At 41.7% G+C, this 18959-nt stretch overlaps 1 protein-coding gene across 1 annotated transcript in view; it reads left to right on the top strand.

Moving 5' to 3' along the window:
- PDE6A (phosphodiesterase 6A) overlaps window positions 1-18959 on the top strand; it is a 78840-nt gene that overhangs the window by 44161 nt on the left and 15720 nt on the right. The window contains exons 8-14 of the mRNA XM_077138074.1: window positions 3822-3869; window positions 12255-12404; window positions 12875-13018; window positions 15071-15136; window positions 15343-15489; window positions 16439-16546; window positions 17839-17948. Of these exons, the coding sequence (XP_076994189.1) occupies window positions 3822-3869; window positions 12255-12404; window positions 12875-13018; window positions 15071-15136; window positions 15343-15489; window positions 16439-16546; window positions 17839-17948 (773 nt within the window). The remainder of the gene's footprint in view (window positions 1-3821; window positions 3870-12254; window positions 12405-12874; window positions 13019-15070; window positions 15137-15342; window positions 15490-16438; window positions 16547-17838; window positions 17949-18959) is intronic.

Raw genomic sequence — 18959 nt, 5'->3', positions numbered from 1 at the left:
AAAAGGCAAAAATGCAGGAATTAACTGTTCACTTGGAAGAACTGGAGAAAGAACAGCAAACTAATCCCAAAGCAAGCAAAAGGAAAGAAATAACAAAGATTAGAGCAGAAATAAATGAAATTGAAAACAGGAAAACAATGGAGAAAATCAATAAGACCAGAAGTTGGTTCTATGAGAAAATCAATAAGATTGATGGGCCCTTAGCAAGATTGACAAAAAGAAGAAGAGAGAGGATGCAAATAAATAAGATCAGAAATGGAAGAGGAGACATAACTACTGACCTCACAGAAATAAAGGAGGTAATAACAGGATACTATGAACAACTTTACGCTAATAAATACAACAATTTAGATGAAATGGACAAGTTCCTAGAAAGGCATGAACAACCAACTTTGACTCAAGAAGAAATAGATGACCTCAACAAACCAATCACAAGTAAAGAGATTGAATTAGTCATTCAAAAGCTTCCTAAAAAGAAAAATCCAGGACCAGATGGCTTCACATGTGAATTCTACCAAACATTCCAGAAAGAATTAGTACCAACTCTCCTCAAACTCTTCAAAAAAATCGAAGTGGAGGGAAAACTACCTAATTCATTCTATGAAGCCAACATCACCCTCATACCAAAACCAGGCAAAGATATTACAAAAAAAGAAAACTACAGACCAATCTCTCTAATGAATATAGATGCAAAAATCCTCAATAAAATTCTAGCAAATCATATCCAACAACACATTAAAAGAATTATACATCATGACCAAGTAGGATTCATCCCAGGTATGCAAGGATGGTTCAACATAAGAAAATCAATTAATATAATACACCACATCAACAAATCAAAGCAGAAAAATCACATGATCATCTCAATTGATGCAGAGAAGGCATTTGACAAGATTCAACATCCTTTCCTGTTGAAAACACTTCAAAAGATAGAAATACAAGGGAACTTCCTTAAAATGATAGAGGGAATATATGAAAAACCCACAGCTAATATCATCCTCAATGGGGAAAAATTGAAAACTTTCCCCCTAAGGTCAGGAACAAGACAAGGATGTCCATTATCACCACTATTATTCAACATCATGTTGGAGGTTCTAGCCAGAGCAATTAGACAAGAAAAAGAAATACAAGGCATCAAAATTGGAAAGGAAGAAGTAAAACTATCACTGTTTGCAGACAATGTGATACTATACGTCGGAAACCCAGAAAAATCCACAACAAAACTACTAGCGCTAATAAATGAGTATAGCAAAGTAGCAGGTTACAAGATCAACATTCAAAAATCTGTAGCATTTCTATACACTAGTAATGAACAAGCTGAGGGGGAAATCAAGAAACGAATCCCGTTTACAATTGCAACTAAAAGAATGAAATACCTATGAATAAATTTAACTAAAGAGACAAAAAACCTATATAAAGAAAACTACAAAAAACTGCTAAAAGAAATCACAGAAGACCTAAATAGATGGAAGGGCATACCGTGTTCATGGATTGGAAGACTAAATATAGTTAAGATGTCAATCCTACCTAAATTGATTTACAGATTCAATGCCATACCAATCAAAATCCCAACAACTTATTTTTCAGAAATAGAAAAACCAATAAGCAAATTTATCTGGAAGGGCAGGGTGCCCCGAATTGCTAAAAACATCTTGAGGAAAAAAAACGAAGCTGGAGGTCTTGCGCTGCCTGACTTTAAGGCATATTATGAAGCTACAGTGGTCAAAACAGCATGGTATTGGCATAAAGATAGATATATCGACCAATGGAATCGAATAGAGTGCTCAGATATAGACCCTCTCATCTATGGACATTTGATCTTTAATAAGGCAGTCAAGCCAACTCACCTGGGACAGAACAGTCTCTTCAACAAATGGTGCCTAGAGAACTGGATATCCATATGCAAAAGAATGAAAGAAGACCCGTATCTCACACCTTATACAAAAGTTAACTCAAAATGGATCAAAGATCTAAACATTAGGTCTAAGACCATAAAACAGTTAGAGGAAAATGTAGGGAGATATCTTATGAAACTTACAATTGGAGGCGGTTTTATGGACCTTAAACCTAAAGCAAGAGCACTGAAGAAGGAAATAAATAAATGGGATCTCCTCAAAATTAAACACTTTTGTGCATCAAAGAACTTCATCAAGAAAGTAAAAAGACAGCCTACACAATAGGAGACAATATTTGGAAATGACATATCAAATAAAGGTCTAGTATCCAGAATTTATAAAGAGATTGTTCAACTCAACAACAAAAAGACAGCCAACCCAATTACAAAATGGGAAAAAGACTTGAACAGACACCTATCAGAAGAGGAAATACAAATGGCCAAAAGGCACATGAAGAGATGCTCAATGTCCCTGGCCATCAGAGAAATGCAAATCAAAACCACAATGAGATATCATCTCACACCCACCAGAATGGCCATTATCAACAAAACAGAAAATGACAAGTGCTGGAGAGGATGCGGAGAAAGAGGCACACTTATCCACTGTTGGTGGGAATGTCAAATGGTGCAACCACTGTGGAAGGCAGTTTGGCGGTTCCTCAAAAAGCTGAATATAGACTTGCCATACGACCCAGCAATACCATTGCTGGGAATCTACTCAAAGGACTTAAGGGCAAAGACACAAACGGACATTTGCACACCAATGTTTATAGCAGCGTTATTTACAATTGCAAAGAGATGGAAACAGCCAAAATGTCCATCAACAGAAGAGTGGCTAAACAAACTGTGGTATATACATACGATGGAATATTATGCAGCTTTAAGACAGGATAAACTTATGAAGCATGTAATAACATGGATGGACCTAGAGAACATTATGCTGAGTGAGTCTAGCCAAAAACTAAAGGACAAATACTGTATGGTCCCACTGATGTGAACCGACATTCGAGAATAAACTTGGAATATGTCATTGGTAACAGAGTCCAGCAGGAGTTAGAAACAGGGTAAGATAATGGGTTATTGGAGCTGAAGGGATACAGACTGTGCAACAGGATCAGATACAAAAACTCAAAAATGAACAGCACAATAATACCTAATTGTAAAGTAATCATGTTAAAACACTGAATGAAGCTGCATCTGAGCTATAGGTTTTTGTTTTTTGTTTGTTTGTTTGTTCGGTTTTTTTTCTTTTTTTTGTTTTTGTCTGTCTGGTTATTTGTTTGTCTTTTTTTTTTTTACTATTGTTATTACTTTTATTTTTTTTCTCTATATTAACATTCTATATCTTTTTCTGTTGTGTTGCTAGTTCTTCTAAACCGATGCAAATGTACTAAGAAACGATGATCATGCATCTATGTGATGATGTTAAGAAGTACTAATTGCATATGTAGAATGGTATGATTTCTAAATGTTGGGTTATTTTCTTTTTTCTTTTTTTTCCGTTAATTAATAAAAATTAAAAAAAAAAAGAGAGTGAGGTGATAAATGCACAACTATGTGATGATATTGCGAGCCATTGATTGTCTGCCATGTATGGAACACATGGCGGACATGTGTGTGTGTGAAGATTTAACAATAAAAATATTAAAAATAAAAAAAAATTAAAAAAATAATGATAAATTATAGCCTTAACTTTTTCAAAGCTTGGAAATGATTCAGGAGTGACACAAATGGTTAGAAGCAATGTTTAGAAGGCGGTTTTACTATCCAGTTAATAATTCAAAACCAACTCTAGTCTGCTTACTTGATGAAAAGAATGTGACTGCCCTGGGCAAGGACATTACGTTTCTGAAACTATTCTGTTGTACGTCACTGGGTCCTCTGTCAGGCCCCATCTCACGCCATTATTCCTTGTCATGCCTTTCAGATTTGCAACATCATGAACGCACCTTCAGAGGACTTTTTTGAATTCCAGGTAAGCTGTTCTTTTTTTGCCCTCTCTCAGTCACATGACTTTCCCCCCCAGAGGAGCATTAGAATATATCACAATCCACCTACTCTATTAGAAAGTGGTCTCAACTAAGTGAAAACATGAGTGGAAAAAGGTCATGTGCTGATGACAGTGGGAAGGGAATTAATTTAATAATTTCAAGGGTTCTGTTTGGTATTAATATTTCACACTCTTTGCTTTCTGGCCTTAGAACCTTTGCCTCTACTATTCTCTCCCCCGCCATCATCTTCTGCCAAATCCCCTCTGCCCTTTAATAAGACTAGCAAGTGCTACTGTTTCTATGAAGTTGTTTTCTGACTCCCCTGCCTGGCCAAATATGATTTCTGTCTCCTTGGAATTTTCCTGGTACTCTGATTGGTATTCTATTTGATTTTTTTTTTTTTTAACAACTGTTAATGGAGGGCATCCTCTGTGCCAGGCACTGTGCTAGACCCTGGGGCTACAATGGTGGACCAGACAGGCCTGGTCTGTTCCCCCAGAACCCGGGATCTTATGAGGAGGGAGGCCAGCAGAGTGTGGTCAGGAGAAGGGCAGGGAGAGAGAGAAGAGCAGCTCATGGGGGCCTAACTTATCTGGAAGGAATCGAGAAAAGTGTTCCTGAGGAAATTATGTTTGAGCAATAGAGAGAAGACTGCGGAAAGAAATAGCTTGTTAGAAGGAACTAGAGTGGGCCAAGAAGTCTGACAAACCGAAAGAACTGCTGGCTGTCGCTGACCTGATCGTTACCACCACAGAACTTGGTCCTTACCCATGTCGGGCCATTTATTGCAGTTTAACCACATTAATAATTCAAATTTCATCTTGTTTTTAGATTCTCATCTTGTCCCCTTTAGCTCATCCTTCCAAAGTAGCCTGAGTAATTTTTTTTTTTTAATATTGATTGAATAAAGCAATTTCCCTGCTTAAAAATCTTGAATGGTTTCCCATTTCACTTTCAATAAAATCTGTTTCCTTATCACATGGCCTTTAGAGGGAAGGGATTTTCCCTAACCCAAAGGTTCGTCAGCAAATTAGGGGAAAGGCTGGCCTGGCACTCAGGCTTCCTGATCTACACCCAGCCCCGTGCTCTCTGTGCTTTATTCTTCATCACGCTGGAAGCATTCTCTCTCCAGGTGCTGAGACAGCACCATCCCACTGGCCAGCATTATTTAAATCAAAGCAAGCGTAATCTCACCACCTTAAGAATTTTGAAGCTTTTGAACTGAAAGACTTTCCACCTCCAGGAAGCCGTTTTGAGGGCCTTCCCTCCTCTGCCTTCCACAGTGCCATAAAGATAACTCTTTTATGGAACTTCCTATATAACAGTGTTATTGCTTGTTTTCTACCTGACTACGAGCAACCCAAGGACAAGGTCTATGCCATATTTCACTTGGTTTCCCCAATGTCTAGGTCGGTTTCTTGCATATCATAGATGTTTGATAAATGTTTGATGACTCGATGGGAAAGGGGCCTAGAAATGATCTATTGCAGTTATCACCATGTTATAAATGGAGAAAGTGAGTTTCGGGCAGATGGGAATGACTCACCAAAGGCATCAAATTGACCATGAACTTTTGCTCTGTTCTCTCATTTGCTATGTAAGGCACATAATCTTATTACTGTCCCCATATACAGATGAGAAAATTGAGGTCTAAGGAGATAAAATCATATGTCAAAGGTCAAAAGGCAAAAAGGGGAGATTAATTCAAAATCACAAAAATCACCAACATTGCCCTGTTAGGCCAGTCTCCTGCAGTTAACTTTTTTTTTTTTTATTAACAGAAAGAAAAAAAAAATTAACACAACATTTAGAAATCATACCATTCTACATATGCACTCAGTAATTCTTAACATCATCACATAGATGCATGATCATCGTTTCTTAGTACATTTGCTTCAGTTTAGAGGAACTAGCAACACAACAGAAAAAGATATAAAATATTAATATAGAGAAAAGAAATAAAAGTAGTAATAATAGTAAAAAAAAAAACAAAAACAAAAACAAAAAAAAAACACCCTATAGCTCAGATGCAGCTTCATTCAGTGTTTTAACATGATTACTTTACAATTGGGTATTATTGTGCTGTCCATTTTTGAGTTTTTGTATCTAGTCTTGTTGCACAGTCTGTATCCCTTCAGCTTCAATTACCCATTATCTTACCCTGTTTCTAACTACTGCTGGACTCTGTTACCAATGACATATTTCAAGTTTATTCTCGAATGTCCGTTCACATCAGTGGGACCATACAGTATTTGTCCTTTAGTTTTTGGCTGGACTCACTCAGCATAATATTTTCTAGGTCCATCCATGTTATTACATGCTTCATAAGTTTATCTTGTCTTAAAGCTGCATAATATTCCATCGTATGTATATACCACAGTTTGTTCAGCCATTCTTCTGTTGATGGACATTTTGGCTGTCTCCATCTCTTTGCAATTGTAAATAACGCTGCTATAAACATTGGTGTGCAAATGTCCGTTTGTGTCTTTGCCCTTAAGTCCTTTGAGTAGATTCCCAGCAATGGTATTGCTGGGTCGTATGGCAATTCTATATTCAGCTTTTTGAGGAACCGCCAAACTGCCTTCCACAGTGGTTGCTCCATTTGACATTCCCACCAACAGTGGATAAGTGTGCCTCTTTCTCCGCATCCTCTCCAGCACTTGTCATTTTCTGTTTTGTTGATAATGGCCATTCTGGTGGGTGTGAGATGATATCTCATTGTGGTTTTGATTTGCATTTCTCTGATGGCCAGGGACATTGAGCATCTCTTCATGTGCCTCTTGGCCATCCGTATTTCCTCTTCTGGTAGGTGTCTGTTCAAGTCTTTTTCCCATTTTGTAATTGGGTTGGCTGTCTTTTTGTTGTTGAGTTGAACAATCTCTTTATAAATTCTGGATACTAGACCTTTATCTGATATGTCATTTCCAAATATTATCTCCCATTGTGTAGGCTGTCTTTCTACTTTCTTGATGAAGTTCTTTGATGCACAAAAGTGTTTAATTTTGAGGAGCTCCCATTTATTTCTTTCTTTCTTCAGTGCTCTTGCTTTAGGTTTAAGGTCCATAAAACCGCCTCCAGTTGTAAGATTCATAAGATATCTCCCTACATTTTCCTCTAACTGTTTTATGGTCTTAGACCTAATGTTTAGATCTTTGATCCATTCTGAGTTAACTTTTGTATAAGGTGTGAGATACGGGTCTTCTTTCATTCTTTTACATATGGATATCCAGTTCTCTAGGCACCATTTGTTGAAGAGACTGTTCTGTCCCAGGTGAGTTGGCTTGACTGCCTTATCAAAGATCAAATGTCCATAGATGAGAGGGTCTATATCTGAGCACTCTATTCGATTCCATTGGTCGATATATCTATCTTTATGCCAATACCATGCTGTTTTGACCACTGTGGCTTCATAATATGCCTTAAAGTCAGGCAGCGCGAGACCTCCAGCTTCGTTTTTTTTCCTCAAGATGTTTTTAGCAATTCGGGGCAACCTGCCCTTCCAGATAAATTTGCTTATTGGTTTTTCTAATTCTGAAAAATAAGTTGTTGGGATTTTGATTGATATTGCATTGAATCTGTAGATCAGTTTAGGTAGGATTGACATCTTAATTATATTTGGTCTTCCAATCCATGAACACGGTATGCCCTTCCATCTATTTAGGTCTTCTGTGATTTCTTTTAGCAGTTTTTTTGTAGTTTTCTTTATGTAGGTTTTTTGTCTCTTTGGTTAAATTTATTCCTAGATATTTTATTCTTTTAGTTGCGATTGTAAATGGGATTCGTTTCTTGATTTCCCCCTCAGCTTGTTCATTACTAGTGTATCTTGATTTTCCCCTCAGCTTGTTCATTACTAGTGTATAGAAAAGCTACAGATTTTTGAATGTTGATCTTGTAGCCTCCTACTTTGCTGTACTCATTTATTAGCTCTAGTAATTTTGTTGTGGATTTTTCTGGGTTTTCTACGTATAGTATCACATTGTCTGCAAACAGTGATAGTTTTACTTCTTCCTTTCCAATTTTGATGCCTTGTATTTCTTTTTCTTGTCTAATTGCTCTGGCTAGAACCTCCAACACAATGTTGAATAATTGTGGTGATAGTGGACATCCTTGTCTTGTTCCTGACCTTAGGGGGAAAGTTTTCAATTTTTCCCCATTGAGGATGATATTAGCTGTGGGTTTTTCATATATTCCCTCTATCATTTTAAGGAAGTTCCCTTGTATTTCTATCTTTTGAAGTGTTTTCAACAGGAAAGGATGTTGAATCTTGTCAAATGCCTTCTCTGCATCAATTGAGATGATCATGTGATTTTTCTGCTTTGATTTGTTGATGTGGTGTATTATATTAATTGATTTTCTTATGTTGAACCATCCTTGCATACCTGGGATGAATCCTACTTGGTCATGATGTATAATTCTTTTAATGTGTTGTTGGATACGATTTGCTAGAATTTTATTGAGGATTTTTGCATCTATATTCATTAGAGAGATTGGTCTGTAGTTTTCTTTTTTTGTAATATCTTTGCCTGGTTTTGGTATGAGGGTGATGTTGGCTTCATAGAATGAATTAGGTAGTTTTCCCTCCACTTCGATTTTTTTGAAGAGTTTGAGGAGAGTTGGTACTAATTCTTTCTGGAATGTTTGGTAGAATTCACATGTGAAGCCATCTGGTCCTGGATTTTTCTTTTTAGGAAGCTTTTGAATGACTAATTCAATCTCTTTACTTGTGATTGGTTTGTTGAGGTCATCTATTTCTTCTTGAGTCAAAGTTGGTTGTTCATGCCTTTCTAGGAACTTGTCCATTTCATCTAAATTGTTGTATTTATTAGCGTAAAGTTGTTCATAGTATCCTGTTATTACCTCCTTTATTTCTGTGAGGTCAGTAGTTATGTCTCCTCTTCCATTTCTGATCTTATTTATTTGCATCCTCTCTCTTCTTCTTTTTGTCAATCTTGCTAAGGGCCCATCAATCTTATTGATTTTCTCATAGAACCAACTTCTGGTCTTATTGATTTTCTCCATTGTTTTCCTGTTTTCAATTTCATTTATTTCTGCTCTAATCTTTGTTATTTCTTTCCTTTTGCTTGCTTTGGGATTAGTTTGCTGTTCTTTCTCCAGTTCTTCCAAGTGAACAGTTAATTCCTGCATTTTTGCCTTTTCTTCTTTTCCGATAAAGGCATTTAGGGCAATAAATTTCCCTCTTAGTACTGCCTTTGCTGCATCCCATAAGTTTTGATATGTTGTGTTTTCATTTTCATTCGCCTCGAGGTATTTACTAATTTCTCTTGCAATTTCTTCTTTGACCCACTTGCTGTTTAAGAGTGTGTTGTTGAGCCTCCGCGTATTTGTGAATTTTCTGGCACTCCGCCTATTATTGATTTCCAACTTCATTCCTTTATGATCTGAGAAAGTGTTGTGTATGATTTCAATCTTTTTAAATTTGTTAAGACTTGCTTTGTGACCCAGCATATGGTCTATCTTTGAGAATGATCCATGAGCACTTGAAAAAAAGGTGTATCCTGCTGTTGTGGGATGTAATGTCCTATAAATGTCTGTTAAGTCTACCTCATTTATAGTAATATTCAGATTCTCTATTTCTTTATTGATCCTCTGTCTAGATGTTCTGTCCATTGATGAGAGTGGTGAATTGAAGTCTCCAACTATTATGGTATAGGTGTCTATTTCCCTTTTCAGTGTTTGCAGTGTATTCCTCACGTATTTTGGGGCATTCTGATTTGGTGCGTAAATATTTATGATTATTATGTCTTCTTGTTTAATTGTTCCTTTTATTAGTAGATAGTGTCCTTCTTTGTCTCTTTTAACTGTTTTACATTTGAAGTCTAATTTGTTGGATATTAGTATAGCCACTCCTGCTCTTTTCTGGTTGTTATTTGCATGAAATATCTTTTCCCAACCTTTCACTTTCAACCTATGTTTATGTTTGGGTCTAAGATGTGTTTCCTGTAGACAGCATATAGAAGGATCCTGTTTTTTAATCCATTCTGCCAGTCTATGTCTTTTGATTGGGGAATTCAGTCCATTAACATTTAGAGTTATTACTGTTTGGATAATATTTTCCTCTACCATTTTGCCTTTTGTATTATATATATCATATCTGACTTTCCTTCTTTCTACACTCTTCTCCATGTCTCTCTCTTCTGTCTTTTTGTATCTGACTCTAGTGCTCCCTTTAGTATTTCTTGCAGAGCTGGTCTCTTGGTCACCAATTCTCTCAGTGACTTTTTGTCTGAGAATGTTTTAATTTCTCCCTCATTTTTGAAGGACAATTTTGCTGGATATAGGAGTCTTGGTTGGCAGTTTTTCTCTTTTAGTAACTTAAATATATCATCCCCCTGTCTTCTAGCTTCCATGGTTTCTGCTGAGAAATCTACACATAGTCTTATTGGGTTTCCCTTGTATGTGATGGATTGCTTCTCTCTCGCTGCTTTCAAGATCCTCTCTTTCTCTTTGACCTCTGACATTCTAACTAGTAAGTGTCTTGGGGAACGCCTATTTGGGTTTAATCTCTTTGGGGTGCACTGCACTTCTTGGATCTGTAATTTTAGGTCTTTCATAAGAGTTGGGAAATTTTCAGTGATAATTTCTTCCATTAGTTTTTCTCCTCCTTTTCCCTTCTCTTCTCCTTCTGGGACACCCACAACACGTATATTTGTGTGGTTCACATTGTCCTTGAGTTCCCTGATACCCTGTTCAAATTTTTCCATTCTTTTCCCGATAGTCTGTTTCTTTTTGGAATTCAGATGTTCCATCCTCCAAATCACTAATTCTATCTTCTGTCTCTTTAAATCTATCGTTGTAGGTATCCATTGTTTTTTCCATCTTTTCTACTTTATCCTTCACTTCCATAAGCTCTGTGATTTGTTTTTTCAGTTTTTCTATTTCTTCTTTTTGTTCAGCCCATGTCTTCTTCATGTCCTCCCTCAATTTATCGATTTCATTTTTGAAGAGGTTTTCCATTTCTGTTCGTATATTCAGCATTAGTTGTCTCAGCTCCTGTATCTCATTTGAACTATTGGTTTGTTCCTTTGACTGGGCCATATTTTCAATTATTTGAGCGTGATCCATTATCTTCTGCTGGCGCCTGAGCATTTAGTCAGCTTTCCCTGGGTGTTGGACCCAACAGTTTGGAGGATTTTTCTGTGAAATCTCTGGGTTCTGTTTTTCTTATCCTGCCCAGTAGGTGGCGCTCGTGGCACACGTTTGTCTATGGGTTCCACCATGAAAGTTGATGTGGGTCCTTTAACTCTGGAAAACTCTCGCCGTAGGGAAGGTTCGGCAGCCGAAGCGTCTTGGAAGAGTGCCAGCCAGCCCGGGGGTCCGAACGCGGGGAGGGTCGCCGGCCGCTGCAGCACGGGAGAGTGCCCGACCGAATTTCCTAGTCGGCCCGGGGTGCCAAGCGTGGCGGGAGGGCGCCAGCTGTCGCAGCCCAGGAGAGTGCACTGTTCCCAGCCGGACCGGGGAGTCACGTGTTTGGAAGGGACCCCCCGGTCACCGTTCTCCACAGTCTGGGGATTTCCGACCCAACTCTCTCAGTTGGTCCGGGGGGCCTCACGTGGTGGGGGCGCCAGCCACCACGGCCCAAGGGGACTGCCTGCCCAATTCTGCCAGCTGGCCTGGGAAGGAGGAAGGGAGGGACTCCGGCCGCTTGCCGTCCCGCCCAGGAAAGCCCGCGCCCCTCGGTGATCTCACCGGAGCTGGTTCTCCCAGACAGTCAGCCGTTCCAGGATGGGGTACGCCGTCCCTTTGATCTCCGTCGTGGCTCCGGGAGCTGCTCTGTATTGTCTCCACTCCCCCAGTAGCTGTTCTGGAGGAGGAAAGATGAGGGTGGCAAGGCCGTCGAGGCCAGTGACGGAGGAGCCGGTGAAGGCGGAAGAGGGCACGGTGGTGGTTGGAGAGCCGCTGGAGCAGGAGGGGGAAGAGGGTGGGCGCCGCGTGCCAGGCCGGCGGACAAAGAGGGGAGAGGAGGGCGGGCGGGCCGGCCGCTGCGGGGCGTGGGCGCCCTCCTGCAGTTAACTCTTATATCTGAAAAAGAAAAGCTATCTCCCTGGGCTGTTTTTGTTCAGTCATTATATCCCTAGCACATAACACACTGCCTGGCACATACTGGTCCTGGCGCCTTATGGACAAAAAGAACATGGCTTGCTACCTTACAGAACTCCAGTCACATGGGTTATCTGTGAATGGCATTTGGTTGGTGACTAAAACCACACAAAATCCAATAATCTCTGTCCTCTTGCTGCTTCCTCTCAGCCAAGAAGGTCTTCCCCAGGGTCATGACACAGTGTAAAACCATCACAGCTGCCTCTGCAAGCTGGCACCTGGAAAAATCTAATCTGGCGCTTCCTTTATAGAAAGAGCCGCTGGATGAGTCTGGATGGATCATTAAAAATGTCCTTTCTATGCCTATTGTGAACAAGAAGGAAGAAATTGTTGGGGTGGCCACGTTTTACAATCGTAAAGATGGCAAACCCTTTGATGAAATGGATGAGACCCTCATGGAGGTATGGTTTGCTAGGAGGTCTCTTGCTGTAATGATTCAGAGTCAAGTTGCTGCCAAGCTAGGCTTCCAGAACTGGGTGGTGGGACCCTGGTGTGTTTCTCCCCAGTCACATGGAGGGATGGGGAGCCCTTTGTTGTCACTATCCTCAGCTCAGTCTTAACATCCACTTTCTTCACTCTCACTTCTGCACTGCCACAAGATATCAGAGAAGTCCATATTCCCTTTTTAGGAAATTGTTACTCATAAAAATGACACTTTACATACAGGTAGTGCCTTATGGTTTTTCAAGTGCATTCATATCCATTAATTCATCTTGGCCTCACAACTCTGCAAGGTGGGCAGCATACAGTATCTCAAATCAATTTAATAGGTGAGAGGACCGAAGCTTGGTTTAAACAGCCTTGCCCTAAGTTACTGAGTCAGAATCAAATCTTGGTGTTCCATCCATGATTTGTCCTTTCTTTCTTTCAGTCTTTGACTCAATTCCTGGGTTGGTCTGTCCTAAATCCTGATACCTATGAATCAATGAATAAACTTGAAAACAGGAAGGATATTTTCCAGGACATGGTAAAATATCATGTGAAGTGTGACAATGAAGAAATCCAGAAAATCCTGGTGGGTAATATTCTTTACCTGCTTCTACTCTAGTAGAGACTGTGCCATGGAAATGTGGTCGACTGAGGCTAGACTTGAAGCTCCATGAGGGTGGGAATTGGGTAGGGGTCTGTTCACAGTATATTGCTCCAACTTAGCATGGAAATGCTGCAGGCTCTCAATCAAAGTCGAATGAATGGATGGATGTTTGGATGAGTACCAGAGAGTGGTACATAATAGCTGTTCTGCATGTTTGGTGAGACAGCTGTCCCTTGCTGGGTCATCTCAGTCTTGGGATCAGACCTTGGTTTGACAGCTCTAAAAACTCTAGTTTTCACTCCACTCAAGGCTGACTTGGTGCTGGGAATGAGTCATTCAACCACAGCCCTTCCTCTGAAAGGAGGTTCCATCTTATCAACCCATCACATAGTGGTGAGATCAGCTCACTTAAAAGAACTGATTAGATCACAGATGGGTTTGCTGGGCAAAGAAGTAGTTCAGGTGGAGTTAGATGCTAATAGGGAGTCCTTGCATAGTGTGATAACATCACACTCAAGACCTTGTTTGATGCTTACAACAGCCCAGTAAGGAGTTCTATCCCTATTATAGAGATTAACAAATTGAGGCCCAGAATGGGGAAGTAACTTGTCCCCAAATCACCCATCTAATAAATAGGTCCTTCTTAATCTTTATCAGGATAATGAGCAAATTCTCTGTCACTCTTACAAATGGGCTACCTCAGTAGGTAATAAGTACTCCATCATGAGGGTTATCCAAGCAGAGACTGGTGATCGTATATCAGGGATGCTCTAGAGGAGAATCCGATCTGAGATAGGAAATAGGAACAGACATCTTCAAAGGTATGTGAAATTCAGTGATACATCATTCTTGAGATTTGGATCTCAAAGAGATCACGATTCCAGAAATATTGAGGTAGCCCTGCAGCATTGTACATAATGCCTCTCTGAGCTGCTAAGACCTTGGCTTGGAAGCCTTACAAGATGGAGCTACACAAGCCAATTTCTTAAGCTGGGAGGAAATCACACCAAATTGGATTGTTTCAACCTAATAACTGGTCAATGCAGAGGAGAAAACATTCAGTTTGGATGAATTGCCTCATGGTTTGCTTGGCTTGGTGTGTAATTTCAGCCAAGAGATGAATGCGTGGAGCCCTTGAAGGCACAGCTTCAGTGAACTAATGAAAATGTAATGGGGGCAGGCAACAGTGGCTCAGCAGGCAAAGTTCTTGCCTGCCAGGCCGGAGACCCGGGTTCGATTCCCGGTGCCTGCCCATGCAAAAAAATAATAAAAAGTTTATACAATATAATTGGTTGGGCCACTGTGGCTCAGCAGGCAGAGTTCTCACCTCCCATGCTGGAGACCCAGGTTTGATTCCTGGTACCTGCCCAGGGGAAAAAAAAAAGGTAATGGATTTGCTCTGAGTCTAGAAATCAGAAACAAGTAACTGGGTCCAGGTTCCTGCCTCCTTTGGCACATGGGGAAATAGGCCCAAAGAGGGACAGAACTTGCCTTAAGTCACGCAGCAAATGAGAGGAAGATCCAAGAACATGGCCAACTCACTAATTACCCAATATGTAATAATAACAATAAAAATATCAATAACAGCATAAATTTATTTTAGTGATTGATATGCACCAAGCACTGTGCTGGGTGGTTTATGTGCATTATTTAATTTTGTTGTATATATACACATATACACACGTGTGCAATCTACACTGTCTACAGTCTACACTGTGCAATCTAATTTAATCCACCAATTAAGTTCTTTCATTAACCCCATTTCACAGATGAGGAAATTGAATCTCATGGTTGTTAAATAACACCACCAGTAAGTGGCAGAGCTCAGATTTGGATGCAGTTCTCCATGGCTCCAAAGTCCATCCATGACTTTGAATTTGCTTGTCAATGAAGGTCAAACCTCTTTGATTCAGAGGTTCTGTTGCAAGGACTTTGGAGGAAGGACAACATTGGAAATGGAGAACTGGAGACGTATTCAGGCGTTAGCTGCAGTAACCTATTTATTTTTCCCTCTGCTCCTTCGGATCCTGTCAGAAAACCAGAGAAGTGTACGGGAAGGAGCCGTGGGAGTGTGAGGAAGAGGAGCTGTCTGAGATTCTGGTGAGCTGAGCCAGGGAATTGCTGTCCCTGATGTGTAACCACCACAGGGCGCTGCCCGAGAGCGGGGTTCCTCTGCAAAGCCTGCTGGCCTCCCCTCTGCTGTGACCCTCTCAGCAGAGCCAGGTTGGGGTCAGGGCTGGGTGAGCTGGGGAGAGACACAGGAATGCTGCACATCCCCTAATCAGCTGGCTCTGTTCTTTATACAGCAAGCAGAGTTGCCGGATACAGAGAAATATGAAATTAATAAATTCCACTTCAGTGACTTGCCCATTACAGAACTGGATTTGGTGAAATGTGGGATTCGGATGTATTATCACCTGAAAGTGGTAGAAAAATTTCACATTCCACAAGAGGTGAGGTCGAAACAAACTGCTCTGTTTTCCCTTTTCCTTTTTTTTGGTCTTAATCTATAAACTACCTTAAAAAGGATTTACCCCCAACTTTTAAGATTTAAAGCACTAGTCAGGTTGCACATATGAGTTATTTATCAGGAAAGATGCATGCGGTTCCTCTGACCTGCGGCATTTGGGGGTCAGTACCCAGAAGCATTGGGTTTCTCACAGCAGGTTCTGGGGTATTAAGTTTTGAAGGCCATGAAGAGATGTGATGCAAAAAGGACCCTAGAGTCACAGAAGGGTGGGAAATGTGAGCTAAACCAACTTTAACAGGATGTTTTTTCCCCTGCGGGATTCCTTACCAAATGTGTGCTGTGAATCTCGGAGGTGGGGGTTGAAGGGATGCCAGCGTGTTGTGCAGGGTTTCCCAGGTTTGTTTAATTAAAGCAGTGGTTCTCCAAGCGCTGCCCCAGATCACATCAGACCCCATGAGAAGTTATCAGAAATGCAAATTCTCCCTCCTTTTCTCTCTCTCTCTCTCTCTCTTACATACACACACAAACAACTGTATCAGAAAAGCTGTGTTTTAATAAACCCTCAGGTGGTTCTGATGTGCACTAAAGTTTGAGAACCACTGGATTAAAGAGTCCTTTGGTTTTCCTCTGTTAAAGTGCCTCTTAGCTTCTCCCAGACACTAACTCTACAGGGCACCATTTGGGAATAACTGATGAAGGCCAGTCAGTGGAATAAGTGGAACGACCCACCTCTACTTTGTTGCATAACAACAGTGTCCAATTTCAAAGCATTTAGCGGTTTGCAAAGTGCTTTCACCACACGACTGCATCTACTGCTAGATCCCACCTTCAGGTTCAACGAGGACGGGGTTGCAGGAGCTCGGGCCTCAGGTGGGGGGCCCTGGGCGCCTGGCGGGGTGCAAGCTGCCTCCCTGATGCGCGTGTGTTCGCAGGCCCTGGTACGGTTCATGTACTCCCTGAGCAAGGGCTACCGCAGGATCACCTACCACAACTGGCGGCACGGCTTCAACGTGGGGCAGACCATGTTCTCCTTGCTGGTGGTATGGCGGGCTGGGAGGGCTGGGGGGCCCTGGCAGCTGGGGGCTCCTGCCACGCTGGCTGAGTCCCTGTGGGCCCTACACAGCAGTGGCAACGTTGCTCTTCTTTGTCTATTGCTTTGTAGAAAATCATGCAAAAAATAGTACATGCTTAGCGTAAAAAAGGTCAAAGAACAGAAAGACACATAAAATAAAAAATGAAAGAAAGCTGCATAAGTCCTTCCTTATTTTCTTCTGAGACCATAGAGACATACTTGTACACACACACGTGCTCACAAACATACACATATATACATATATAGTTATTTTGCTTATAACCAATGGAAAAATATTATTCTGCAATGTGCTTTTCTTCATTTGAAAATATACCAATCACGTTCTTCTATGACATATTTTTGTGGCTGTATAGTATTGTGTTGTTTAAATACACCATCATTTCTTTGCCGGTTCCCTATTGTTGGACACGGAGGTTGGTGACAATCTTTCACTATTACAAACAGTGCTTTACTGTGTGTGCTTAGATGGACATAACTTGCTATATTTCATGACTTAGGGTTTGGAGCCATTTACATTTCAGTTAAGAGTGTTTCCCCATCCTGCTTATGATGCAAACCTCTGTCCTTGGCCAGGCCCCTCCTCCTCACGCCTTCTCCCCTCTCCCTGCAGTGGTCAGGACAGAGGATGTACTAGGCGCAGGGCAGGGATTCCGGCCATGCCACCAGAAAAGGAGACACCATGCAGACTTGATTTATTTCTCAGGGTCCCAGAGTGAGCAACACATCTCCAGAGCTCTCCCCTATCCCTTTGCACCAACATCAGGCATAAGCAGGGAGTTACGTATCTGAAGGAGACTCAGGAAAAATTCCTCTGGGCCATGCTTAAACTGGTAGACCAGGTTTGTAAGGTTTGCTTTGCCAGGCTGGCCAAGTTCAAAAACTCCCCAAATCCTAAAACCTGGCAGCTGCAAGTCTCTCAGAAATCAACCAGCCTAATACCCTCCACTCCTAGTGTGCAGATCGGGATACCAAGACCTACAGGGAGACAGGACTAGCCCAGAGTCACTGAGGAGGAAGGTGACCCACTGTCCTTTTTCGCCCAGGACAGTCCTAGTTTTCGCACTGAAGGTGTCCAGAAAACCCTTCAGTCCTGGGCAAACCACCCATCACCCTCTGGAGCTCGGCGTAACTGCCACGCTCAGTCCCTTGTGAGCAAGCTCTGGCCCTCCCTGCCCTCTCAGCCGGGCTCCCAGCCTCCCCTAAGGGAAGAGTGACTTGCACCTCTGATTGCCCATCTAGACCGGAAATCTGAAGCGATATTTCACAGACCTGGAGGCCTTGGCCATGGTCACTGCTGCCTTCTGCCACGACATTGATCACAGAGGCACCAACAACCTCTACCAGATGAAGTGAGTCAGCCCTCACCAGCACCCTCCGGGCCCCGGGATTCATCACCCAGCTCTGAATGGCACCAGACAGACCTCAGTGGCCAAGGGGGAGTCCCGCAGTGCAGCCCGCTGCCCACGGCTGCCCGCTGCCCCCTGCCCTTCTGGGTAGTGCCCAAGCCAGGGATCGGGTGTGTGCCTGTGGTAGCTGGAATAATGGCCTCCCCACAGTTGTCCACGTCCTAATCCTGGGAACCTGGAATGAGGTGACCTTACATTCAAAAAGGACTTTGCAGGTATGGTTAATGATCTTGAATTAGGGCAATTATCTGGGATTATCTGGCTGGGCCCCATATAGTCACAAGGGTCCTTATAAGAGTGAGGCAGGAGATCAGAGAGAAGAGAAGATGTGGTGCTGCTGACTTTGAAGATGGAGGATGGGGTCACAAGCCAGGGAATGTAGGCGGCCTCTAGAATCAGGGAAAGGCAAAGAAACAGATTTTCCCCTAGAGCCTCCAGAAGGCACATTTGAGAACAGTAAGATAATAAATGTAGGTTGTTTTAAGTCACTATGTTGTGGTAATTTGTTACAGCAGCAACAGGAAACTAATACAACCCCTTTTGTCTCCATTTCCCTGCCACATCTGCTCAATTAATTTGAGCCGAGAGGTTAATAAGTGATCCTATTTCATTCTTGCTCCATGTATTTATAATGCTCCTAATAAGTGGTGAGCGAAGCAGACACAGTCCCTGTCCTTACAGAACTTACATTCTACACATGCCCTGAAGCACAACTTTTGAACCATGGTCTTGTCGTACCTTCATAACCACCTTCTGCCAGGGGTTGGGAACAATGACCACCCTCAGAGCTGGATGAGCTGAAGCAGCTGATCAAAAGCATTGATCAGTGGTTGGACCACTCACCCCTGGAGCTTGAAGAGCTAGGTCTTTATATCCCACCCCAGCCCCCGCAGGACCCTTCCACTGCCTGCCTCAATGGGGAATGGTAGCCACTGCCCCGAGGGTGGAAGTCAC

Source organism: Tamandua tetradactyla, chromosome 20 (assembly GCF_023851605.1).
Source record: "Tamandua tetradactyla isolate mTamTet1 chromosome 20, mTamTet1.pri, whole genome shotgun sequence".
In the NCBI taxonomy this organism is placed as follows: Eukaryota; Metazoa; Chordata; class Mammalia; order Pilosa; family Myrmecophagidae; genus Tamandua; species Tamandua tetradactyla.
This window is presented reverse-complemented; position numbering and strand designations above follow the sequence as displayed.